Here is a 26,782-nt window from a genome sequence, read left to right as displayed (position 1 = left end):
ATTGAGCCCATGGGTATGTAATAGGAGGCAAATGATTGTTTCCTACTCTGAGCAAGGCAAGCCTTCTGTGAAGGGTTTTATGTAATTTTCTTCAGCTGAACAAAGAAGAAAATACTTAACAAAATTGCCATTTTTAAAATCTCATTGTGAATACTCAGCATGCTGTGATCATACACTGTGTAATGGTGTTTGCAGTGAATAAATTGCTGTAGATAGTATAATATAAATAACTATTTTGTGCATTAAGAAGCAGTTCTCTTCATGATGGTTTCTATCTCAGGAATGCTCTGAGGACAGGGCTTTGGAGAATAAAAGCATCAAAGTACTCTTTGAATAATACCAGCCTGCTAAAGCACCAGGATACTTCTAATAATTTTTTGCAATATTATTTAGAAGCAAATAACAAAATCAACTAAGTGATACTTCCTTTGGTCTTAATCTATTTGATAATAATACTGTGGCCCAAGCTTACTAATTTTAAAGACAACACAGCTTCGCAGCTCCAGCCAATAATTTTTAATGGCTCCTGGGACAGGAGGGCAGATAAAATTTATTACAAGTAAAAGGATTTGCTTCATACAGACTTTGGGCACATTGACCCAGTGTGCTGCAGGTTTGCTGCAAGAAAGAAAGAGACAGAAAGCCCTAAAGTTAAACTGCATCTCACTTTGGATGATAAAAAAACCTCTAGAAATACCTTGCTAAAATTACAGAAGACTGACAATTAAAAAATGCTGTACCATACTGAATTCCAGTGGTCTCAATAAGCATAAGAAGCAATGTCAAGCAATACCCTGTAATACATTATTGTTCCTTTGGCAGCTCACTGGGATAACTTTTCCTATATGTTCTTCCAGTCAAGTATACCACAAACATATTGATTCCAAAGTGTACATGAAAACAGTAAGTGGCTTCAATAGAAAGCACATAATAAGAGCAGGATATAACCACTGAAAGAATTGCAGCCTGACTTTAGGAAAATGTCATAATATCCTCCTTCCCTTGCTGCTTGCCTAAAAGTACTTTAAAAAAAAAAACCAAAAATGTTCCTTAATGAAAGATGGTCTCAAGCAGAAAACTGAAAGAACTGGAAGAAAGTCTGATTCAAAATTTTCAGCTGAATTCTCTCATCGCAATGGGAACGAAGTGGTGTAAGTGATTTGTCTGATTTGTCTCTCTCTGCCAAAGCCTTTCTGAGTGGCAAGTGGCTCAATCACTTCAACCTCTGTTTCCATTATAAATAATTAAGTCTAATGAAAGATACCTACTCAAAAATCATACTTACCTCATCTAATAATATTGATATTCCCACATATATAAAACATAAATGCCCATTTATATTGTAGGGTGACCAAAAATACTGGCTCTAGCATAGACCCAAATTCAAGTCTTACATCATGGTAAGGCAAGATTTTTCACTAACTGTTGAGCGTATTTCAAGTAAAACGAACAGCTCTTTTAAAATGTTCATATTTTATATAAATATATGAAAATATATTTTTTCATAGACTATGTATTGCCATTTACTTAGAGTAAAGGGTTAATTTACTTGGACTACTTAGAGTCTCTTGAGCCTCAGATTTAATGCTGAAAAGTTTCTAGGTTTGGTCTAGATTATAGCTGGTAAGAGCAATGAGCATCTTCCAACATTTTAATCATGGCACTTCTTTGCACCATTCTAAATGAAGGAATTGAGATGATGATAGTTTTAATAAATTATTTAATTGATTACTAGAAAAGGAAGATTTTGGAGATTTTCATCAGATTTTCAGGGGGAAAAAAAAGACATTAAAAAAAAATACTATGCATTCTAAAAGTGGGGTTTTATTTCTTGAGGAAAATGTAAGTCATCAGTATTATAGCCCAAGTAAGCACTTATCTCTAATACTGGAAGGGTTTATTCTTTAATTGTTCTTTGATTTTACTGCCTGGAGACCAGCCTGCTAATTTTATTCATAGCAGAGGTATTATTAACCACACAACAGTGCCCATTGCCACAGGCAGTCTCAGTGCTCGCTGCTATCTCTTTGTTTTTGTTTTGTTTTTCTTTTGGCTGCTGTGGCAACTGTTTATTATCTACATTTACCAAAGTACCTTCTGACATCACTGTAGCATCTGGGTAGGCAGCTGTGACTCCCTTTCCCATCCCTACACCACTGTTGCTGCAGTTCCCACTCTGCTTGCTCTTCATTTTCCAGGGAAGGAAGGAAACAAAATTACTGTACTGTAATAATAAACACCGCTGTACCATTTTTCACCCCACTCTTCACTTCTGGAAAAAGGTGAAAAAATAGCAGGATGTGTTGATGGCTTTTGAGGAGGGAAAAAGAAGCAGGGTTAGGAGGAGTGGGATCTGCATGTGCCTGAAGTGAGGAAGGATCCACCATGATGAAGGAGCAATGAATTGTCACCATACAGAGAGAGGGTGGGGAAGAAACTAGAAAATACATGCACTACAAATAATAATAGCCAGTTACAAGGGAGTAAGAAGCTCTAGAGGTGGTGGGTCAGATGGGCTTCCAGGCTCCAGAGGACAGAGTACTGGGCAGAAGAAATTGAGCAGATAACCTGTACTGCGGGCACCATCTGTATCCTAATACTGTCTGCATCCATTCCAAAGTTACAGAAAGATGGTAGTGGCTTACTGGACTGTGGTGCCACTGCTTCTGTATGGCACTTTTTGTTTTTTGTTGAATAGGGCTGGGTGGGTTGTGGAGGTGGGTGTGAATCAGCTGGTGAGGTATCAGCATAGCTGCTGCTGATTTGCTTCTTCCCAGATTGAGATGATCCAGCAACCACTTCCCCAGCACATCTCTTTCCCACTGCTCATCTCATGGTTGTCCCCAAGCGCAGGGTCAGCCTTGAGCTGTGGTGCAGACCAAAGCAACACTTTTACTTATAACAAGTTTCATTTATTGGCATCGTGTTCAAAACAGAGAGCAGAGAATATTCTGAGTTTATTTTAATGAAGCTTCATATCTGCTTCTCAAGAGATGTATCTCGTTGAAAGCTGAATCTGCAGTCTTCTGGTTTGCCACATCCATCTTCTCTCCGCACACCAGCTGTGCTCTGAAATTATTTTGCCAATCTTCTGATACTTTTGTATCCACTTTGCCCTCTAGGCAAGTGGCTTCCCAGAAGCATTGGCAGAAAGCAGCTAGAGGCAGGATCTGCTCCTGCGTATCTGTTAGATGTGCAAGAAATGGGATTGCAAGAAACTGTTGTAATACTTAGAAAAGGAGATCATTCTTTCATGAGCTTCTCTCCTCAGAGGGGAAAACTCCTAAACATTGGAGCCAAGGCTCTGCACAGTGAAAGACAAGGAAGAGAAAGAGCCTTGCATGTGTCCTTCTTTCTCCAACTGTTGTAAGTTACCAAAATTAGTTGAAAGGGACTGCATCCTCCACGGAGTGCACCCTGGTTCTGATGTGTGTTTCTGCGTGCCCAGGCAATGCAGATTACATACTGCAATAATAGGAGTAAATTGTCATAAACAATTCCATGGAAAGTGAGTTCACGGGCGTTAGGATGATATCCTGGTTCTGCTTTATTCCTCGCTGTTAAAAACTCACACACTCCACAAGAATCTTTCCATTTATTTCTGAGTCCTGAGGAATAGGAAGGACTCCAACCAATATGCTTTCCTATTTTATTTGGCCTGATCAGTTCCCTGCCATGCGTTGTTCATGTATCAGATCTAGAAAACCCCTGAAGTTAAAATCCTACCTGTTTCGTGCTACAGGCTTGCCTTTCCCTCATGTTAAAGAGAATCCACTTTAATGGTGGATTCCAGAAGGTTTCAGAGCCCAAGAACAGAAGGGAAGACACTGAAACAGTCTTCATTTTCTGCCTTACCAGAAATACACCACGAGTTCATGCTACCTCTAGTCATAGACACTGGGAAAGGGCGTGACCCCCTCATCAAAAAATGTAAGGTAAATTAAAGATGATAACTTTTTGTTTGACTAATCTGTTCTGTATGACTACTAGATAATCAAGGTAGACATTCTTATTTTTTTGACCTTCTGTATTTTCACTTATTTAAATCATTCTCTGGAAATTAAGTACATTTGTATACAAATGACAGCTAAAAATCAACTGCACTTTAATAACTTCTCCAGATAGATTTACATCTGGTGTATCTCATGGATCCTGTTGTTTTTACACAACTCTCCTAATACATTATTTTGCATTTAATATTTTAGGATGTTTTAAATGCAGGGAAAGCTGGGTGTTTATAATGCATTGCACTGGACAAGCAGTTTTTAGCAGCACTACTTTCAAGTGGCTGCCTGCCTAAAACATATTGAGGGAATGGAAAATACTCCATGTGGTGAGCATATTTAAAGCAAAGTTAATTCAGTTCTGGTAGAATTTAAAGTGTTTTGCTATTAACTGTAACTGATGTCCATACATTTCATCTGCAAGTATCTGTGGGAAACCAAAGCAGAACTGAAATGCAGGAGAGGCAAAGGAGAGTGAAATAAAAAGAAGAAAAACACGTTTTCCGTGTTTTCACTCCTTTGTCCTGAATTTCATGCACTCATATGGATGTCATTCTGGAAGAAAACTGGCTCCATGTCCACCTATTCCAGCTCTTCCACTGAGCAAACCTCCGCAGAGGTGAAATACAGTATTCTGTGGATGGTCTCATCAGCTGTAGGGGAATAGTAGCAGCAGAGACAGCTGGCTCTTGGCAAGCCATTAATAACTTCAAGTCTCCAGGGGCTCAGCTGCACCTCCTTGGTTCTGTGTTACATATCCCACCTGGGAGGTAACACTGGAAACGTAGGGAACAGCAGTTCCAGAGCCACACTACGACCTCTCTGCTGGGTCCTTGGTTGCCCCGCCCTGCAGAGTCCCTGGGATGTCAGCATCTCTGCTCACACTGGGATGCTGCACTGCTGCTCTGACAGGAGACCTGTCCTCCTAACCACCTTATAGCTCATCTACTTCCTCCTGGAGCTGCCCAGCCACCGTTATCTCTCTCTCCCTTGGAGCTGACTGCTGTAGCAGTAGGTTCGTCACAGGCAGCACGAGTGTGCTCTGGCCGCAGGTCAGCTGAGTTCAGGACAGATTTAGCCTGCCTTTTGCTGAGGGAGGGTGCACATCTGAATCTGGTCTTCCAGAGATCACAGAACTTCAGGCACTGAGCTGTTTGATGCACTTTCTTTGAGATCTGTGCTTCGGTTGCCAGTGACTTTAATAGAGCTGGAATATAAATCATACTGAATGTAAAACATTTGGGCTTCAGTGTGTTGGGCAGATATCCATGTAGAGAGAAGGGTAATTAAATCCTCTTGCATTTTAAACCTTATAGAATAAGGCTCTGGCTGAGGTCTTGCACATGTGGGAATTTTCTCTGGTGAAGCCTGTTGGGTTGCCAGTAATGTGGATAAATAAAAGGCTTAACAATTAAGAAAGAAGGAAAACAAAGATGATACACCTGTCAAACTTTTTGTGTTATTAATGCACAAATGAAAAACCGTGATGCTTGTGCATGCTGTTGCCCTTAATACCAGCTGTTGCCTGTGCACATGGGCTGGTATTTCACATGGCTGAGCAGCCCTGCTGCCAGCAAGCACTCAAACAGGCAGCCTCAATAACAGCAGTCTTCCCACACTCCATACAATTTAAGCTATTCTTCAAATTAATAATAATACTTAATAAAGCTTCATCTCTCATTTGCAAAGAAAACCTTCAATTAATGGTAATCAGCATCCTCAGAATGTGATCAGCCTGGGCTTGTAGCTGGACGTGCCGAAACAGTTCAACTGGCAGATGGAGCGTTTTCCAACTATTCTAATTAATGACTGCTCATTTCAAATGTTAATGCAATTAAATAAATAGGCAAAACAAATAAAAATAATATACAGTATGAAATTGCCAATATCAGAGCGAGTTCTGATCAAAAAAGTGAGCCTCAGTCAAATCCAGAAAGGGCCCAACCTCCTGACTAAATAAGTTTTGAAAGATCTAGGACTAGCTTTTGTTACTTACTTCCAACCATTTCTCTGCAAATGACATTTATATCACTTCCATTTTAACCTGTTGGCATCGACTGAGGAATTGCTTCTTTAAGTGTTAGAACATTTTCCTGCAGAAAATGAGAAGGGATTCCTTTCACATATTATGGGCTTTTTTTGGTGTAAGATTCAGACTTGCCTTGCTTCTTGTCTTTTCTATTTGAAATAATTGCCTACCGTTTTTTTTTGGGGTTTTTTTTTTTGTTTTTTTTTTTAGGAGTTTCATTTTCTGTGAACATTGTATACCATACCAGTGATGTGGGACTGCATTTGTTTGGGCTTATAAAGAGTTCAATTAGCCCCTTAATGCCTAGTTCAGTCACAATTAAACCTTCCCTGTTGACTCAGGATTGGTCTTTCTAAAGGCAGTGGAGGTGGTTTTAATTATTCATTCTCTGGTTTGTTTCTTACAGCAGTCTCAGCTGTGCTTTATTATTCAAAGGTTAATGCAAACTGAGAACTGGGTAAATTAAATTTGTTTGGCAGCTAGCAACCTGATGTATTATCGACACTGTGAAATATGGACGGCAACACTTCTGCTATTGTGCCACTTAAAAAGCCAGATTTTTATCTTTAAAACAATTGCTAGTTTTGTTACTATGGCTGAAAGAAAATGAATGTTCCATAATGTTATGGTCTCTGTAACCCATTATTGTTGAGAAGGCGAGGTAGTTTAGAAAGCCAAGAAGCATTAATAGCCATTGTATAAAATGGATGTAGGTACCATGACTAATGAAGTGCTCTGCACAGGACTAAGTTGTGCAGCTGTAGTCAGGGAATCGTGCAGTCAGAAGTTTTAATGAAGGGAGCCCAAGGAATTGCAGGTGAAAGCGGGTTTTATTAACTTGCAGTGAACAAAACGAATAGTTGAGCAGTGAACATGACATGATGTCATATAATAATTGTATGCCTTGGGTACATTGTAAGGCATGGAGCACAGCCAAGAGCTTTCAGCTGTTCTACACACAGAGTGATTCCACAAACCCCTGTACGCTGCAGAAACCTTCACTGCAAACATAACAAGAATTGTTTCACAAGAAATGCCTTAAGACAATACCACATCACTTTTTTGAGATATCTACCAGCACTGCCTTCCTCTGAACTATATTAATCAGATATCTGGAAGTCACCATTACAATTGATCCTAATTAAAATTCAGGTCCTGTATCAGTGACTGTAATCAGCAGGCTGTGAACAGAAAAAAGTCAACATATGCTTTAAGAGGCCATCCTGAGTAAAATACATATTTGTATGGACAGGCATTATATTGTATGAAAGGAGGCTGTGTTGGCTTTTAGAAGAGTCATGTCCAAGAACTTTTATTAGTTAGTATTTTATTTCATCTTTTTCAGGAATTCACCATACGAAGGAGAGATTTTTTTTTTGTTTCATACAGGATTACATTTTGTACATTTTAAATAGTATTTCAGTACTGTGTTTTTAACCAAGGACTTTGAATTAAGATAATCCAACACTTCCTGTTGGTTTTAACATAATTAACGTAAGCCAGTTCCTGTTTATATTATTTTTAAGAGAGGGGGAAAAAAAAAAAGGCAGCCTTCTGTGGTCGTAACTGGAGACCTTAGGTTAGGAACAAGTGCAGCTGCAAGGTTGGGTGTACCCTGCTTAGTACAGTCTGCGTAGTGTGTGTAATTACACTGCTACTGACTGAGGAGGTAGGTGGATGGGGAGGTAGGTGAAAATAGGATGGCTTGTGAAGCAAGACAGTGACAAGACATCTCAGCAAAGTCTCTGTCTCCTTGCACTGTAAATACTTCACATCTGCCCACTAAAATATTTGAGATAAGACAGTTGGGAATTTTTCTGTGCTCATCTGAATAATTTATGATGTGATTTTAATACTTCTTCCAGGCTGAATATATCACTTCTCTGACAGAGCTTAGGACAACAGATGCATGTTCTATTGGGGACTAACTTAATGTACGTGATACACAATTTTAGTTTCTGGTGTTACCGCAAAACCAGGGGTACTACTGGTAGAGTATAATTGCTGCAGTATATCCTTGATTGTATGTGGTTATTATGTTATATTTTTGTTTTCTATTTTAGTGCTGGACCCAAAGGAGACAACATTTATGAATGGAGGTCAACTATACTGGGGCCTCCAGGGTCTGTATATGAAGGTGGAGTTTTCTTCCTTGACATAACCTTTTCACCGGACTATCCCTTTAAACCACCCAAGGTTAGTAGAAGGATATTCAAAGTCTGATAGGAGTCTTTTCCTCCTGATTTTTTTTAATGTGTATGTTGGTATATCATTTTAGGATGAAACATAAAACTTTCAAAGCAATATTGAATTTTTAAACTTGACTCTTTTGATAGAATTTATATAACTGGCTAAAATTTTCTTGCATGATGCTGGTATAGGTGAATGGATATGGATTTATTTAGAAAAAGGTTGCATGATTTCCAGTGGTTGTTTGTTAAATCTGGATTTGTTTCTAACATAAAAGTGCTTATAACTGAGTTGCACCCTTTATAAGTAGCTGAAGATAGTTAATCTTTTCTGTTGACCTATATAATTTACCAGGCTTATATGGCTGTCTGGACAAAAATATGCACTTATTTCACTACCCCATATAATATCTGCAGGTGCAAGATATTATAAGTAATTGCTTTACATCCGTTTTCTGGAAGAATGTGGAAATATGGCACCAAAATCAAGAAACTGGAGTGACAGAGATTTACAGAAATCCTTAGAGGTTCTTTTTATGATGCTGTGTATAATGATACCAGCCAGAAACAGAGAACTGTATGAATAACATGAAGGTGACAGATCGTTACTGTGATCAACTTGAAATGTCAAACATGAAAAATCTAGTGGTTAGGAAGACTGCACAAACAGAAATGGGTGGAATGTGGCAATACAGAACATCATCTGTAAGCAGTAGAAATAATTGCTGAGGAGGATGTTAGAATGGGACTTTATTGCTTGATCACAGGATTGTTGCAAACCACCTGCTTAATATATTTATGAAAAAGGCAAACATCCTCCCAAAATGCATCCTCTGGCCTACAGAGAGAGGGAATTACCAATGTCAGGTACAAGGTGCTTGGAAGACCTTTTCTGGAGGACTGAGTGCAAATCTTAACATACATGTTCGCTTATAGGAACAGAAACCAGGAAAATTTATCCTGCAGAGCTGTTAATATAATCAAATAAATTGAAGGGGCTGTCTTCCATGAAACAAAATAAAAAGAGGTGCATTGTTCACCTTGCCACTCTGGAGAGTGTGTCTGGATGATCCCCATGGAAGGAACTGTGAGATCAAAAATATTTACCCTGTTTCTGACCCATTTATGAAAGGATGAGTCTGCCATGTTGGTCCATAATCAAAGGATATTGCATTAAAAGAGAGAGAAGCCAATTCCTATTCAATTACTTTGAGTAGATTATTGAAATATAAGTGCTTATATAGAGAATTATAATACCACAGTGGTAATGTTTACAGTAGTAGTAGTAGTAGTAACATTGATATTATCAAGAAAAGTTTTGTGAAACAAATGAGAGATGGGAAAGCAAAGCACTTACCATTCTGTAAATTGGACTTTCCCAGCCAGTAACGTAAAGATGGGTGAGTGAAGCAGTATTAGAGCCAGTTTGTTTCCCACTTTTAGTGCTCCAGTTTAGAGAAGCCTTGATGTCATTGAGAGGTGTTGGAGGAGTTGTACACCTTGCTGACAGCACAGTTTCAGATTTAGGCAGCTGTTACACAGTGAAGAAAGAATTTGAAACTTTATAATGTCTCCTTCAGTTTGTTAAAGCTCTGGGCACGCTGAGCCAGGGTCAGTCCTGTTCTGTTCTTCCCCCTGTCCTGTTCTTCCTGCCTCCCCCCAGCCCAGCCCACAGTCTGTACAAGGTCTGTTTTAACAAGCCTTATTTATTTACTTCTTTCTTGGGCTTAGTCTGTTTGCAATAGCTACCATGCAAGGGTTACATTCAGTCCCCCCAAAAAAATTAAAATTGTATTAATTAGGGGATAAAATGGCTTTATGGCATATAAAATAGAGCTTGAAGTTCTCTTCAAGAGGAGTAGTACCTAAGAACTAGCTCTGAAAGCAAATTTACAGGGAGGTCTTTTGTCATTCTCTCTGTTGAGTCTGTTGAGTCTTGAGGGAGGGTATACAATAGACACTCTTTTAAAACAGAAGTTGAAGGTCCAGTTTGCTTTTTCACCACAAGGTAAAGTCTTTTTCAATCTGCACTCAGTTGTGCTCAGCAACTGTGTTATTTTGAGATATGAGTAATGCAGCTGTGCATTGCTTATTAATGAAACGTCAAGCGAAGAGGTGGTTCTTGTCCTGCTTCGTAATAGATTTTGTTGTCTGCCTTTATCTTGATGCCAGTTGTCACTGTAAGAAATGTGTGCATATAAATCATATGAAAATGTACTGCTTGATAAAGGATAAGAGAATTGATGATGCCATATTGTATTACTAAAGGGCCAGTATTTATGATGAGGGAAATTGTCATCTGTAAGAAAGCAATGAGTGTGTGTGCACGAGGGACTCATGTCAGATATAACTGTGTCATAAGTATGTGTTATACACATGGATTCTCACTTTATTTGCTTTAGCCACAGCTCTAAATGACCCCTATTTTCAGTTCTGCTGTATGACCTCGCAAACTACTGCTATGTCATTACACCTATTTTCCAGACCTTATGAAACTCATGCATAGGTGAAATAGTTAGGGAAATCCCTTGAATAAAGCAGCATGGGAAGACCATTGCTTATCATAAGGTAGCTGCTGCCAGTCAGCATTGCAGCTGGGAAAGGCTAGTTAAATGTGTTCTCCCCAAGCTGATTTCTGGCAAAAGAAAGGTACTGAATACATGGAACGTAACACATGGCCTCAGGGTACAGTGCTATCTGTGTCATTGGGTGTTGGCATCTCTTCTACTTCACCACAAGATTTGTGATATTTTGTGCTGTGCTCAGAGACATGGATTATAGGGTTGTAGGCATAGATCATTTTAGATTTCTTTGTAATTATATTCTGATTTTTCTAACTCCTTATGGCTCTATCGTCTTAAAAACCTAGGGATAAGGTACAAGACTGTGAAATGTACTGAGAAAGACATAAAATGTATCCTGAGTGTTGGCAAGATTACCTCCCTGTAAGAACATAGCAGAAAGGGTCTAATTCACATTTTTCACTATGATTGAATTCATAAATTACTCCTGAGATTTCTGTGGACCATTTTCATCCCTCATTCACTGTGAAGTAAGGAAATATTTAAACAAGTACTGTCAAAATTGATCTTCCAAAAATATGACCACAGAAAACCTGGGAAGAAACAGAAACTATATTTCCCAGATGCAATTACTTGATCCAGCCTGGGATTCCAAAGGCAAATTCCCACGTCACAAAACATAGTCACTGTTGAGGGGCCTAATCCACAGTGTGTTAAAATCTGCAGAAAGATCCCTTTTCCTTACCTGTTCTCAGGTGTTGTGCACTCCAATATCATGCATGTGTATGTCACACATGGATCTTGAGGAGGGTAAAATAATTTTTTAAATAAGTAAAATACACTGAAAATGGATTTTGGACATGGGTTTTTTATTTTTACTACCATCATTAAAATCTATTCATGATGTAGCCACTGTTTGATTTGTATTATACAAAGTTCTTCATATTTTCTGAGGGATCCAGATCGCTTCTGTAAACACTGTTGATGCCTGTTCTGATCACTGAGCATCCTGTTGCATGTTGGAAAACATTAATTAAATAAACAACAGAGACCATACTGGTACAAGTAAAGATGCGCAATTTTGACCTATAATTTGGTTTTTCTTTTTAACAAATGTACAAAGTAATTTTCATTTGCTCTTCTAGATAGTTAATCTGCTTTGCCTTTATTACATAAAATAAAGTGAATCATTCTTTCATTCAGGTTTTGTTTAACAAAGAAAAACATCTATCCAAATTTTCACTTTTAGGTATTTCTTCTGTTTTTTCACCTTTGTAGCCTCCAACAATATTAAGATTTTCAAGTTTTATCTCCATCTTTCACATTAATTCTCCTGTGTGATCCAATCACATTTCAGCTTTTGTATAGCAACACATCACTGTCATCAGGTTTGCCTTCCAGTCTGCACCATCAAACCTTTCCCCTGCAGATCCATAGTTTTCTTTTTGTCTGTCCTTACCTGTCAGTGTCTTTCCAAAGTTAAACTATAAGCATAGTATCAAATTAAATTACTCTTCACCATCACATGTGGTAAGTCAGAGTATAATTTGCTCTCACACTATTAATTTCTTCCCCTTTGAAGTCAGTCTGTTTCAGTATTTCAACTTTGTCACGTGCCTTGAAACTGGACTCCAAATTTTTTGTGCCAGGGGTCACTGACCTTTTCAGCTCTGCTTTCCTTATAAATCGGTGGCATTTGGCTTCACTCACAATTGCAGCACACTCATGCAGAGGAGGGAGTTGTTCTTCCCCTAAAAAGTTTACCTCTGTGTGACCAATTCAGCTTGAGTAGGAGTGATGGAGGGCCAGCCCAGCCTAGCTCCAACTTAGCCCTACAACCAGAAAACAAGATTTTTAGAACAGCTCATCTGAGAACTGACAAATTAGCTTTGGCTTTCTGGGAGGCTCTAATCAATTAAAAGTATTTCCTTGCCTCCACTGTGAGGAAGCTGCTGTAGCACTGCAGAAATGAGCTGAGCACCTCGTTGGCTGAGTCAGCAAGAAGGCAGGCGGGCTGCGCCATCACTCTTCTCCTCTCGGCAGCATCCTCAGCGTCACATTGGTTTTATGAGATGCCAGACAGAAGGAAGGTGTGGAACACACAAAGAGAGGCATAGATGTGGTGATGAGCTCACTTTCTGCTAAAGGCCAGATGCTGCTGAGGCTTCAATCTAGGTCGCAAGGTGAGGTTTCACTTCAGCCGAAAAATACAGCACATCCCTTGTAGTGTAGGGGACTGGAAAAAAGACAAAGCTGTGCCCTGTTCAGAGTAGAAATGAATAAAAATGTTTAGATAACCTGCCAAGAAAATAACCTTATATTTTTTTCAGTGGCTTAATGACCCTCTCAACCTTTTTTAGAAATACCTTTGAGATTTCTTTTTCCTGCTAACTATCTTCCTTTCATCCCTAATGGATTCATACAGTTCACCCTTTGGCTTTAACAGAGGAAAGCTCTCTCTCTCTCTCTCTTTCTCTATCCCATTCAATACCCCAAAGCTCCTTCTTTGGGATCTAGCTATGCATAGATGTCTCTTGTGGGAGGATGTGTGTGTATATCTGTGGGTGTACACGTGTGACTGTACATGTATATGTTGATGTTCATTTGAATAGGGGGTATCACATCTTTTAGTCAGCCTGGCCTGACAGAAAGAATTTCACTTCAGTTTCTGTCCTCAGTCCACATAAGAAATCAGTGAATTCCGCAAGTCTGCAAGGTTTTCATCTGAGATCCTTCAAAATTTAGCCATCAGTACAAACACGGCAACTTTGTGTACACTACACAACTGAAGGAAAGGCAATAATTTCATTATCCTGCATACCGTCCCTCTGGAGCAGGAAGCTTTGACAAATCAGGAAGCCATACCAGTCTTTTGTACAGGTGTTTGTAGAAAAATGAATGCTCTTCAAGAGAACTGTCGTCCCAGGAATTGCCACTGCAGTGGAGTCTGCATTTTCATCAAGAATAATCTTTATTAATAACTTGTACTCTCATATTTGACTATGTTCAGTCTATTACAGTGTCAATTCAATTTAGCTGTGGCTGATACAATATGGATATATCTATCATTATCCTAGTATTCTGCTAGCTTTGTTTTTGAATTTGAGTGATTTATAGAATCTCTTAATCCCAACTCTACAATTAATCTTGCTAGGGACTTTAATCTCAGCTGACTAAAAACTGGTTCACAGGACTTGAAAGCTGCAATATTCTAAATCACCTCTAAATCAAAATTAAAATAACAGAAAACTCTATTTCGTCCATGTAAATCTCCCATGCCTATCGACTGATTGAAAACCTGTTCTCAGCACTTGAAAGCCTAGATGGTTTCAATTAGCTGTTGGACGGCAAGGGAGGCCCTTTTCCTTTTTAAATATAATTCACAATGTCTATAGAGTCTGATCTTAATGGCAATATTAAACACCTCTTCAGGTTTTTTTATACGTAATTGTGGTATAGTGCTAAACATCCTTTTGTGGAATTCTTTTCCTGTGGTAGACAATTTTGACCTGTTTTGTAAGTTCAGCCTCATGTCTGAGGGGCAATTCTTTTTGTTCCTGGCTTCTGCTCTGCATGTTCATACTTGTTTTATATGTGATTGGCTGTTAAGGACACTTTTATCTGCAGTGTAATAGAAAAACAGTGCTTACAAGAGTAGATGCAAAAAAATAAGCATTCCTTGGTATTTCTAACCTACATTGTTAAATGAACCTTACAGGGCAGACATGCACTTTAAATTGCATTTATCACTATTAATACAATTTATACTTGAAGCTCTAAAACTCCTTAAGTACAGCCCATTTGATTGACCCCTTTTTACCATCTCTGCAACCCTGATGCAGGCAGGGCTTCAACCTCCCTCCTCTCGCCCCCCTTCCCAGATATTGCCGTCATAAGGGGAGCCTTCAAATGCAATGGTCTCCTGTCAACCTTATCCCTTACATTCATTTGCCTCGTCATACTTCTCTCATAGCCTCTGTCACATCCTATTAGCTCTCAGTGCCGTGCTGTGCTGCTCACAGCTTTTTTCAGCTGCCTCCTGCCCTCCCCATCCTCCTCCTCCTGCTGATGGTGTGGCGGAGCCTCACCCGGCACATTCCCACAGCGCTGCCTCCCGCAGCCCCTTTGCTGTGCCTCCTTGTTCTTCTCACCCAGCCTTTCTATTTGCATCTTCTTGCTGAGAGCAGCCCGGGAATCCTTCATCCATGACAATGAACGGAGTTGGCAGGTTTTCCCAGCAAGTGAAGTCTTTGGGTGTTTGCAGGCAGAAATCAGATGCAGGGGAGTCTTTGAGAGGGAGAAATGGACAACCTACCACCAGCAGGCCATTGTCAGAGCCAGCAGGATCAGCCCCAATCCTGCTCTTCCCAGAGCAGCTCTTTGCAGGTGTGTGAGCTGCAGAGTGCAGTTCCCATGCTTGCACCACCTGCAGTGAAGCAGTTTGTTCCATAGGTCACTTCCCTGGGATGCCCCAGCCCTAGAAGAGTTGAAGGCCAGGTTGGATGGAGCTTTAAGCAGCCTAGTCTAGGGGAAGGTGTCCCTGCCCATGGCAGGAGGGTTGACACTGGATGATCGTCCAGGTCCCTTCCAAACCATCCTGAGTCTGTGATGTTTTCAAAGTGACATTGAACCAGCATGCAGTGGTACAGGTCTCTGGACAGCTCAAACCCAGGTGGCAGCTAAAGAAACTGTAACATCTCTCAAAATGATGGAATGAGAGTTTTAAAGTGGAGGACACAGATGTGAGCAGAAATGTGTGAGATTGAGGAGGGAATCAATAGCTATGTTTTATTGTGAATGAATGCAAAATATGTATTTGATAAGACAACACCATAGAAATCTCTGAGATTTCCTTTAAATTAATTTATCTCATAATTCTTCTAGTAATTGGCAAATTGAATTGGCAATGATTCTTCTAATGAATAGCCTCCTTATTCACTCTGTTTACAATACACTAATTTATATCAGTAGTTTCTATTGATTTATTTAATCTTGATGCAAACAGCTCTATCTAACTAAACTCCTCCTGTTTTCCTTCGCCAAGATTTAGGTGGTTTATCATTTCTTCCAATTTCCTGTGAACACCCAGTACACGAAGCTCTTGAAGAGGGCCTGTAGAGGTGTCTTATGGGGAATATCTTCTGCATCACAGCACTGATTTTCATATTGCTTGTCAAATATATTTTCAGAAGAAACTTGTCTGTTGGAAATTTCAGAAGCTACGTAATTGTGCTTTATCAAGCATGTTTCACTACTGCACAAAATCCATGTGATCTAAAAATACATAATATGTCAATGTTGTTTCTTGTCCTTTTTTACACACATACAGATAAATATACACAGATGCGAGAGAAAGAATTTTATACACATTATTACTATAAAATGAGAGCAGTTGAAGTGATCAGGACAAAAAACTGCTAGTTTTGAAGTCAGTCTGCCTAGGACTTCTCATGTATGGAATGCCTAAATACCCAAAGGCTGTTGGAACTGGGTGAGGAAGAAGAGGCCCTTTTCTTGGAATAAAGTCTAGGAATAAAGTCTCGTGCCTGGAGCACCATGCAGGAGCACTGTGGTGGACTGAGACAGGTGTACACATAGGACAGTACAGCCTGCATGCTTTAAACTTCAGAAGGGAGGTTTTATTTTATAAAAGTTAAATGGCCAGTAGATCTAAAATAAACTTGTGCTCTATAAAAGAACTTTTTTGCTGACTTTCCATACGGAGCTACAAATTGTAAGAAGATTGTGGTGATTATATGAAAATCATTTTATAAAAATTCAGTGACTTTGTCAGAGAAAGCTTTTCATGCTTGGCATATTACCATCTTGTTTTTGTTCTGAGCATCCCTAACCCAAACAGTGATCCATTTCCCCTGTCCTCTCCTTCTTTTCCTTTGTTTTCAGAAAACTTTGTACTGTTTAGGATTTTTTTTCATTTGCCCTCTTGGATACATCAAAGATGATCAAGGTCCTTTTTTATGTTTCCTGCTGTTAAATCTGTGTGCTGAATGGGTGTATTTGTATAATATAGATGCTGTGCTTATTCAATTTTTTCCCCTGCAACACTGTTCATTGAGACAGTGTGAATAGTTACTCAGCTTCATAATTACAATGAATATAATGAATAATTACTCACATTGCATGCTGATTAATTTTCAGTAATATTAAAGGTTAACTCATGTGGGTGCTATTATATCCATTTAAATTGTTACCACTTTTGGCTACTGATATCTTGCATGGTGCATTTTGCCAAAGAAGCACAGCACAGTTTGCAAATCAGACTTCTTTGTAGGTCAAGCAAATGTAATTACAGTTTATTATTTCCTGCTAATGCAGATACCATATATTTTCCTTCAATAAAATAAATTATATCTGGTTTTTTCCAAGTAAAATTAGATGTAATCAAGTGTTTTGAGAACTGGATGAAGTTCATTTCTTGGTATAAACTTAAAATGTATTCTTAAATAGTAAGCATCATATGGCCAGTCATTTTTTACACACTTTTTGTGATAAGTCATTAAATATCTCAACAATTTTTCAAGTGCATGGTACAAATCTGTACTAGCAAACTGGAAATAGTCCGCCCTGTCTTGAAAAGGGAGCCTCAGTGATCATAAGTAAATTAAGTGCACTCTGTAAGAAATCAAAGTGTGCTAATTAATCTAAAGGTTATTGAATGAACGCTGTGTCATTCAGAGCTATATACATTTTTCATTTAGATTGTTTTGGAGTATTTTTCTCATATGACTGAAGAGTGTAGGCCCAATCTTGTTTTAATTTTCTCTGAGTGGACAAAAGTATTGCTCATAAAGTCTAACAAACTGAGATGGGAATGACTTATTCTGTCCTGAGCTCTATAAATATCATCATAGATGGCATCTTATTTATTTATTTATTTATTTATTTATTTATATATATATATAGATAGATATATGTAACCTTTTCTGTATGCAGTACAACTTCTTCCACTTCAGGTAGTGCCACTGCAGTTTTATTAAAGCAGAACTCCTGGGGAATATTTGAGGAAGACAGAAATTTCATCTCAGGCAGGCTTGAAGGATTCCATCCTTGTAAGAAATGAAAGGTTTTAAAAGGAACCTTCCAAAATCGTGGGAATGAGAGCCCTGGGATCTCAGCTCTGCTTCCAGTGTTAGCTGAGCAAAAGGAGGTTGTTTTTGTTTATTCTCCTGATGGCTCTGGGAATCTTCCCTCTCTCCCTGCTCAGTCACCAGGCTCCAGTGACTGAGAAGCAGGAGGTGAGGGTTTAAACCCAAAAAGTCTGATGAAAGCAAACCTTGAGGGCACACTGTAACTCCTGGCATGTAATCTGTAAAAGTGGGGAATCATTTCTTCCTCCTGATACGTTTCTGAAGAAGATTTCAACGGAATTCAGTGAAGTCTGAAAGTGTGTGTGATGGTGTACCAGGCACCATGGTGACTGTTGTATTTAGACCTTCATGCAAAAGAGAGATAGTAAGTTATTTTAAGACTATATCATGCTAGAAAACTTCAAAATCACTCTGAGATCCAGAAATTACTTATCTTGCCTTCAACCAGTTGCCTCCAATCACTCAACTGAAATCCATTTTAGTTTCCTCTTCCCAGGTGTTATAAACAGTCTTTTTTCAGTCCTAAAACTTACTCAGTGAACAGCCAGCCATAGTTTTGCATGTTTGGCATTCAGCAGTAGATAACAGATGAGTTCATTATTGTTTATTTCCAAAACTGATTGAATATAAATTCCTTATCATTATCTTTTGGAAGTTTGTTTGTAGTACTCACAGATTTCAGAAGGTAGTCACATTTTCCCTATTTCCCATAATTTGCATTTTCCTGACTTATACTTTTATTCAACAGAAATTAGGTACGCTCCTTAAATTCCAGAATGAAAGAGAATAAATCCATAGAGAGCACTTATTATTCAAGAAAACCCATAAATTGCTCCTCTGCCATTTAATTGTCTGAAGGTCAATTTGCCTGTACACCCACACACTCCTTTGAGCCCCTGCATGGGATTGTTTAGGTGTTTTCATTAGGGGATAAATGGAATTCGAGGTTACCATTTAAAGGAAACATTTAAGTGACATCAAAGGTAAAAATATGACCATAATAAAGAAAATGCAGTTCTTCTGGAAAGGTATTAACACATGGTTTCTCTTTACACATATAATAGGAGGACCCTGCTTAACCTTATGATGTAGGTAGGATAAGCACAACATGCAGAAAGTTACATGTCAGCACTTCCCACATTATCAGCAATTTGAGGCAATACATGGATGAGTAAAGCATTGTGTCATCCCATTTGTACTCTGCTGTCTTGGAGTAAGAACTCTGTTACCTGCCACCTTCAGGCCACAGTTTCCAGCGTATTAAGCTTCTTCTGCAATTCTAAACACTGTGATTCTTTTCATTAATTAATTGATCTTCCAATATTAAAATTAGTTAATAAAACATAATGTATTGTCACTAGAAAATAACTAATACGTTGATTATTTAAATAGTTAAAATGCCTCTGTCGTAGGCATTTTTAAGTGCACTGGCCTTATTTGGTGAGTTGGTGACATTGTCAGTGGTAAGCAGCGAGTCTTATCTTGCCTTTCTCAATGTCACAGGTTTAATATGTACTTATAGTGAAAAAATGCTGTATTTCAGGTCTAAGCATTTTCTAAAAACAGCTGCAAAGAGGTGTAGTCCCAGATACATTTATCCACCAGGTAGGCTGAGGTGGCAATAGAGCGTTGAACAGTTCGTGAAAGACATGAACGACCTCCGTTCATCTCAGTGCCTTTGGGTCCTGCCAAATTCCCAGTGTCCTTATTTCAGCGCTTCAGAAGCAGCTGAGGCAGGGGAACGTGTGGCAGTGTCTTTCCTGTCTGCTGGCAGCAAAACAGTTACACTTAAAATACACAGTCAGATTGATGACCTCCTCTGAAGCAGGTTACAAGCTGAGACTGACCTGTCTATAAATATTTTAGAGGGTCTAATTTAATCTCTGCAATGGATTCAGTGTTTCCCCCACATTCAGTGAGACCACACATATCTTACTACTCAGTGTATTTAGATGCCACTGAATGAAATCCTCAAATTTTTTCATTGTGGAAGTATAGGGAAGCGCCTTTATTGAGGTAAAATACTTAAGCATAAGCTTTATTTCAATAGTGCACTGAAAAGTTAGCATACAATACTTAAAATTAGGCAGGTGTCTGCCTGAGTTCTGGGACATCCTGCTAGGAAGCAGTCACTGATTAGTCGCTTCTAACTGGAGTATAAGAGTTATTGGAGTTAATGCGCCTGAGGAATTAATGAACACCTACAATTCGCAGGGTGCTCCTCCACACCATCTCCTTTTCTGAGCACTTTTGATGTGCAGTTTGTGTAAAATAGTTTATGGCTTTTGTGCATTGGTAAACTTCCTTGTTTGAAATAGCTTCCCTTTGTAAACAGACATTTAATTTTATCACCAAATTATAATTATTTAATTTTATTTATTTTTTTTTTAATCTCACAGAAGACTTCCAAATGTTGAATGTGCTTGGGCTTTTAATGAGCAGGAGAAAATAGATCATATGGCTATAGCATTTGAGATCATAGTGCCAGAAATATATTTAATTCTCTCTGAAGTCCCAAAAGTGAAGCACTTAGGCTGGAAACAATAAGCAAAACCACAAGCGAAGGGGAAAAATGAAGGAATCTACAGATATGTAGGGTATAGAGTGGCAAACTGTCAAATTAGGCTATTAACTAGCAATACCTTTAGATATAGAAGCATTTAAAAACTGATGAACTAGCTTAGTAGGGTTCTTTGGTACAGAACTCACTGGTGCATGACAAAGGACTCCAAAGCATTTTTCCAGATTTTTGTGGAAAAGTACTTACAAGAAAAAGTATTTCTTTTTGAATGCAATGTTTTAATACCATAAATCTACTATCTTCTCTTTCCATTATTTTGTCAAAGCTTCTTGATTTAATCCAGAGGGACAGAATTTTTCAGTGTGCTAGAGAATGACTCCTATAATTATTTTTCATAGAAGTAAACCAGGTACTGTATTATTTCACTTGCATTCTCTTCTGCTTGCTGAGCAGCCTGATAATCCCGCTCAGATCACGGAGATCTCTGGAACTGAAGGAAACCAGGAGAGGAGCACGCCTGTCACCAGTCTGTATTCCTCTCCAGACATGGGTTTATCTGTGGTAGGGCAGGGCTGGGTTTTAAGCACTCCCAGCTTACATTAGCACTGCCCAAGGGGAGTGAAGAGCACAGCTTCTTTGCCTGCTGTTGTCTCCTGCCTGCCCAGCCCCTCTCTTGGCAGGGCTGTTGCTGGTGAGGCAGATGTCTGAAATTCTACGTCTTAATTTTATATTTCATGAACATGTTGTTGAAACCATCTGGGTTTGACTTGCCATTTGGATAGAACTGATGGAGAAATTAGTCCTCGATGACCTCCAAGAGGTGGGGTTTTTTTCACATTGTCCCTTCTTATCCAGGAGCCCCAGTATTCATTCTGAACTATGAAGTGAGCTTTCATAGCTGAGACTCTTTTAAAATAAAAAGCTTGTGATTTCACCTTGAAGAAGGAGGACATTATTCTGGGCTAAAATAATCTCCTTGGTTTGTTACCTATAGGATCACCTGGAGGACCATATATATAAATAAAATACAAAATAAAATTTCATATATAAAATAGATACAGAAATCATAAAAATAAACTGCTAAAAAGCCCCAAAAGGTGTTTGTAAACAATTCTACTGATAAAAATGTAATCTAAAATTTGGAAATAAAAGTGTTTTATTTGAGCAGCCTTTCTCAAAAGTATTTCACTTCAATTTTTTCAGGAGTCACTGCTGTGATGCCTCTGCATTTTTTTTTACAACTTAATCTATTGTGTCAAATGATGAACAGATGAAGACAGCAGAAAAATCTGTCTTGTTCTGACTTCCCTCAAAGTGTGGGAGAGCTGTGGATTTGAGTTATGAACATTGTCCAAATCATGGGCTGGAATAGCTTTTTTTTTGGTGGTGTACAAAATGATGAGATTGATAAGACCAAGGCAGGAGGAAGCTCAGGAAATGTGTCCCATTCTCAGCCGACACAAACCGGTTTCACTGCTGGCCACAGACCCAAGAGGCAGAGTTTATTTCCTTTATTTTGTCTTGCCCAGTCTTTAGTAGCAGAGTACTGTCATTTCAGCCTGGAAAGCAGAATGTTTGTTCATACGATTTTTCATTGCTTAATAATGTGTAATTATAGTTATTAATTACTGGCTCGAGCGCTGTTGTACTGAGACACACTGTCCTTTCCAGGTAACGTTCCGGACAAGGATCTACCACTGTAACATTAACAGCCAAGGCGTCATCTGCCTGGACATTTTAAAAGACAACTGGAGTCCAGCGTTAACCATTTCTAAAGTTCTCCTCTCCATCTGCTCCCTCCTCACAGACTGTAACCCAGGTAAGACGAATTAACTTTTGTGTCCTTGGTCAGCTCACTAATACCTGCTCAGTGCTCTGGTTTACTGGTAACTACTGAAAATAAACAAAAATGTAAATTTTAAATGTCATTCATATAAATAGTATAAAAAGAAAGCAGAATTTCAGAAGCTCAAGTGCATTTTTCATTTAGGTTTTTTTTTCATTCAGAAGGTTTGATCAGTAGAAAATACCTTAGTATGAACTAATTTGGATATTACAACCAGGATATTACCACCAAGAAATATTAATGAGTTAATAAATATTGAAAAGGAAAGCTTTCATTTAAATATGCTGATAATGTGGTCTCTGAAAAGAATATTAATAGCACTGACAATGATAGATGCCTAGCTCAGACTCCACAAATAATGAAAATTACTTTAAATGAGGTTTATTCAATATCTTGGACAGTCAGCATGAGTATTCAAAGCAAGCTGTCATTCTTATTAACTAGCGTAGCACTTAACCTCTCCCCTCAGCTCTTTTAGATTTGTTTTATGCCTTTGACCACTAGATCTGTAATTTCCACTTTCTCTTACCCTATTTACCAATGCATAATTCTGACTGTAGCCTTGGAAAACTGTAATATGTAGAAATGACTAAAGAGTCATTGAAGAAAAATTATGTGTTTATATGTCACGAGGGTTGTTGCTGGTTTGTTTTTTATGATACACTTCAATGTTATTTTTAATTTGCCCAAAGGCCTAGAAATTGCTTTGAAAAAGGCAGAATGTGAGATTCTGGCATAATCAGGGGCGGAATCAAAAGCTGTAATAGAATACTGAAATATTTCAAAACTCAAAAGAAGGTGAGAGCAGGCAAAAATGTGATTGCCTGCTTTTATTTTCATGTGGGTTTGTTGCTGTATAGAACATTGAAACCTGTGGTGTTCCTTTCAGCTAAGAGGTGGAGTGATGGAGTGTTAGGCACATTTTAGGCACATTTCTTTCAGGTGGATTGAATGCTCTCTGCTAACCTCTCTGAAAGATTGATTTCTGTTAGTGTTTGGCCAAAAATATGCAGAGGTGTCTGTAGATAGGCAGATAGTTGACAGAAGTGTATAAAAACCAAATTAATATTTGCTCTTGTGTCTTAGAGACCAGGTAAAGAGGTAGAGACACCACAAAGCTGTGTAGGGATTGAGAAAGGGGCAGGAAACACATGCTGTCATGTGGCCAACTCCCTTTGGAGGGATACAGTCATCTTGAAAGCTGGACAGTTCCCAGCAGTGATTTCAAATTTAGAAATTCACTTCTTCCGCCTTCTCAATCTTAAACCCTTACAGATGCTGTCAAACAACAGTTTTAATATAAGTGTGTAAGAGGAATACTGAAAACAGTTATCCATACCGTATTATCATGTGCAACAAGTTAGCATACCAAAAATGGGAAGTTCTTCCACTTAACCTCTTTCAGTTAGCAGCCATAAATTGCCCTGACCACAGTAAACAAAAAAAAATTATTATGTTTCATTTTCAAGTCTTCTCTTTAATTATGAAGTAGTTTTGGATTTTGTCACTGCTTCATGGTAAAATTTACCTTTTTTTGATGAATCAACACAATTTCTTAATTTGTATCCCAGTCTTACAAGGCACTGATGGCAAGTATTTTTGAAGTGCTGAGTAATTTTCACCTTCCTTGGAAACTGCCTGTTTTATGTTAGATATTCTTTTTATTTAAAAGTGAACTTCGAACTTAGTGATGCACAACAGAAGGCTTGCAGAAATTCACAAGTCTTTACTTTTTGTCATATTGCCTAATATGTTGCAGTTGTACTGTCTGTCCCACTATTTTTTGTGATATTATATCATTAAAAAATTATTGGTTACTTGCCATCAGATGGATTGATGGATGGATGGATAGAAAGACATGTTATTGATACATATATCACTGAAATATGTCACAAATATATACACATAAGTAGCTGCAGAAACACGCATATCTATTTTTTCCTCTCTGTCAGCTGGGTGTAATTTTCTAATCCCTTTTTTAATCTAACTAGTCTGCCCCTTTCTAAAGGCAGAAACACAACAGGGGTCTCGATTTGATAAGCAACTTTGTACTCTTTTTTTCACCATTCATCAGCCAGAAGCAAATCAGGTCAAATGGAAAGGCAACATTGAATCTCCCACAAACATAAACACATAGGATGGGCGAGTCTTCCACCCTGGCTTCTGAAGCGAAGAATCAAGTATCAGTTACCCCCTACCCTTACATTTATGCAAATCTTCATTAGAACAACAAATAGGAGTAAGAATGGCAGCTAATTAACCCTCAGTCATACACAGTGATTAAACGGCGCTGAAGCACAGCTGCAGCTTCATTGGCAAGCGCTGCTATTCTTCTCCAGCAGGCTGAGCAAATGAAAAGAGGTATTTGCTCCTGCCTCTCCTGTCATTCACACAGTAATCTACAAAAGCCACGGAGAGAGTCTCTTTCCTCCCTGGCTATACATCACCGCCCTTTGTTCCCTATCACTCCAGGCAGGAGCAAGTTTGTCCTTTTTAAACAACTAATACAATCCTTTACTCATAAGCTGTCTCAGATCCTTCAGTCCTGATTATTATTAGTTGTCTCTGTTTTGCTTGGCAGTATCAGCCAGTAAACTGTGTTAATGAAAGGTCTGAATTTTGTAACAGCTGGCTGACTTTTCCATGGGGGGAAGGGGTGTCCTAGGGTTTGTGTATGACTGAACACGTGTGCGTTATCTGGGAGTGGGAGAGAGACAAATGTATCCAGGGGATGGGAGGGATGGTGGCATACACTAGCCCAGTCCAGGCATTAGTATTTTCCTTTGAGGTGGTACTCAAGGCCACAGCACACATCCCTTCCTACAAATCAGGGCTCCAGTCCTGTAAATATTTTGACATGTGCATAAGCAACCCCACGAAACATTCACCTGCATGTGAGTGAGTGAGTGAGTGAGTGAGTGAGTGAGTGAGTGAGTGAGTGAGTGAATGTTTGTAGGCTCTGTGCTCGAGTGCTGAAAATGCCTGCTTCCAGTGTTAACTGCTAGGGCTGGCCTGTGTGGGCAGTTATTGCAGAGGAACATTTTCTGTGTGGACACTCCCCACTTTGAAAATATGTTAAGTTGCAAAAACCTGTCTTGCTTGGACTAAAAGTCAACTATACTTCAAGTGTTCAAGCAGAGCCTGGGGAGTGTAAATTCTTGCACTGCTTTAATCTAAAGAGCTTTCAGGTGCAGATGACCTCTGAGATTTTGTGTTTTACCGAGTTTGAAGTGCTAAGCAAATTATTTTTTGTGGTTACAGAGCTGGTGATGCTGTTCTGGGTTAGAATGTTTATTTTTCTCAGTTGATCATTGCCATCCTGGCCCTGCAAAAGGTTATTGAGCCCCAGGAAAAATATCATTTGCAAATGTTTCAGAGAAAATAAATTGTAACTCCGCAGCACTTTGCATGGCTTCCTTCTTCACATTCAAAATCTGAACTTGGCTGGCCTTATTATCCCCGATGTCTAAATAGCCCCAACATCGAATCATGTCTGCTTAGTAACACACAGCTAAGCCTTGATTAGAACATCAGAACAAAGCCTACCTCTCCCTCACACCAGCCTCTTCCCTTCTGGTGTCATCCTCTGGCTCTGGCTCCTTACCATTTTTCCCACGTGCACGTTCCACAGTCAGTGGTGATTTCATCCCTCAGTTGACATTCTGGAAGCAAATGCCTTGCTGCTGCTCCTGGCCCTCTTCCCTGCATGGCAGCCATGCCCCTCTGTGAGCTGCTGCGATGGGGATGTGCCGGGGGGGCACACAGAGGATGAGAGTGGCAGACTGAGAGGTGGCCAGCCACGATATTGCTTTCCCACAAACATTAGGCTGAACACTTGGATGGCAGCTGCAGCCAGAGTGACTGCTGAAAGGCTCTACAGAGCCTCACTTGCTTTGCTCTTTAGAAACCTCTGCCTCATTCCTAACCTGAACTGACTCACAGGAATTTTATACCCACTTGTTTTTAAGCAAGTCTTGTGCTGTACCTTAAGTGACCGTTTTTTCTGGTTTTCACTCCTGGTGTACTAATGAAGAACCACCCTCTTACCTTGTTGTCTTTATTTTCTGCACATTATCAGACCTGAGCCTCCTTCTGTAAGAGAGCCTTCCTGTACCCCTGCCCATCCTCACTGCACTCATCCTTCCTGAATGTGCCTGACTCTTGGAGTTCACTGGGGCGTGAGGCACAGCTAGAGACACTAACCTGCTCATCATCACTGTCATCCGGGTGGAAATATTTACTGCTCCCTGTTGGATGTGCCTATCTCACTTGGCAGCCCCGCTGAAGGTTATTTCTGGCTTAGCCCTGTCATTTTCACTGTTTGTCTGCTTTTTAACCCAATTGAGTGAAATGATGGAGAAAGGAAAAGAGGAAAAGGAAGGAGAAAAAAAAAGGGAAAAAAAAAAAAAGGAAGAGCAAAAGAAAGAAAAAGCTTTTTGCTAGCAAGGGCAATAACCTCTGGCAAAGGATATGCTCAAAAAACTGCCTGCAGTACCCACTTCACTGGGGCCAGCACTAGTCAAGCTGGTTGCCCTGCCCTCAGGTACTTCAGTAACATATTA

General features: G+C 39.2%; 1 protein-coding gene across 5 annotated transcripts in view; it reads left to right on the top strand.

Moving 5' to 3' along the window:
- Positions 1-26,782, top strand: part of LOC102107587 (ubiquitin-conjugating enzyme E2 E2) — a 202,395-nt gene that overhangs the window by 157,508 nt on the left and 18,105 nt on the right. For all 5 annotated transcript variants that reach the window (XM_088055437.1, XM_088055428.1, XM_088055420.1 and 2 more), the window contains 2 exons: positions 8,097-8,229; positions 22,046-22,193. In XM_088055437.1, coding sequence (XP_087911563.1) covers positions 8,097-8,229; positions 22,046-22,193 — 281 coding nt within the window. The remainder of the gene's footprint in view (positions 1-8,096; positions 8,230-22,045; positions 22,194-26,782) is intronic.

This window comes from Pseudopodoces humilis, chromosome 1, assembly GCF_049639895.1.
Source record: "Pseudopodoces humilis isolate 2021_Gansu_Grassland_sample_001 chromosome 1, ASM4963989v1, whole genome shotgun sequence".
In the NCBI taxonomy this organism is placed as follows: Eukaryota; Metazoa; Chordata; class Aves; order Passeriformes; family Paridae; genus Pseudopodoces; species Pseudopodoces humilis.
This window is presented reverse-complemented; position numbering and strand designations above follow the sequence as displayed.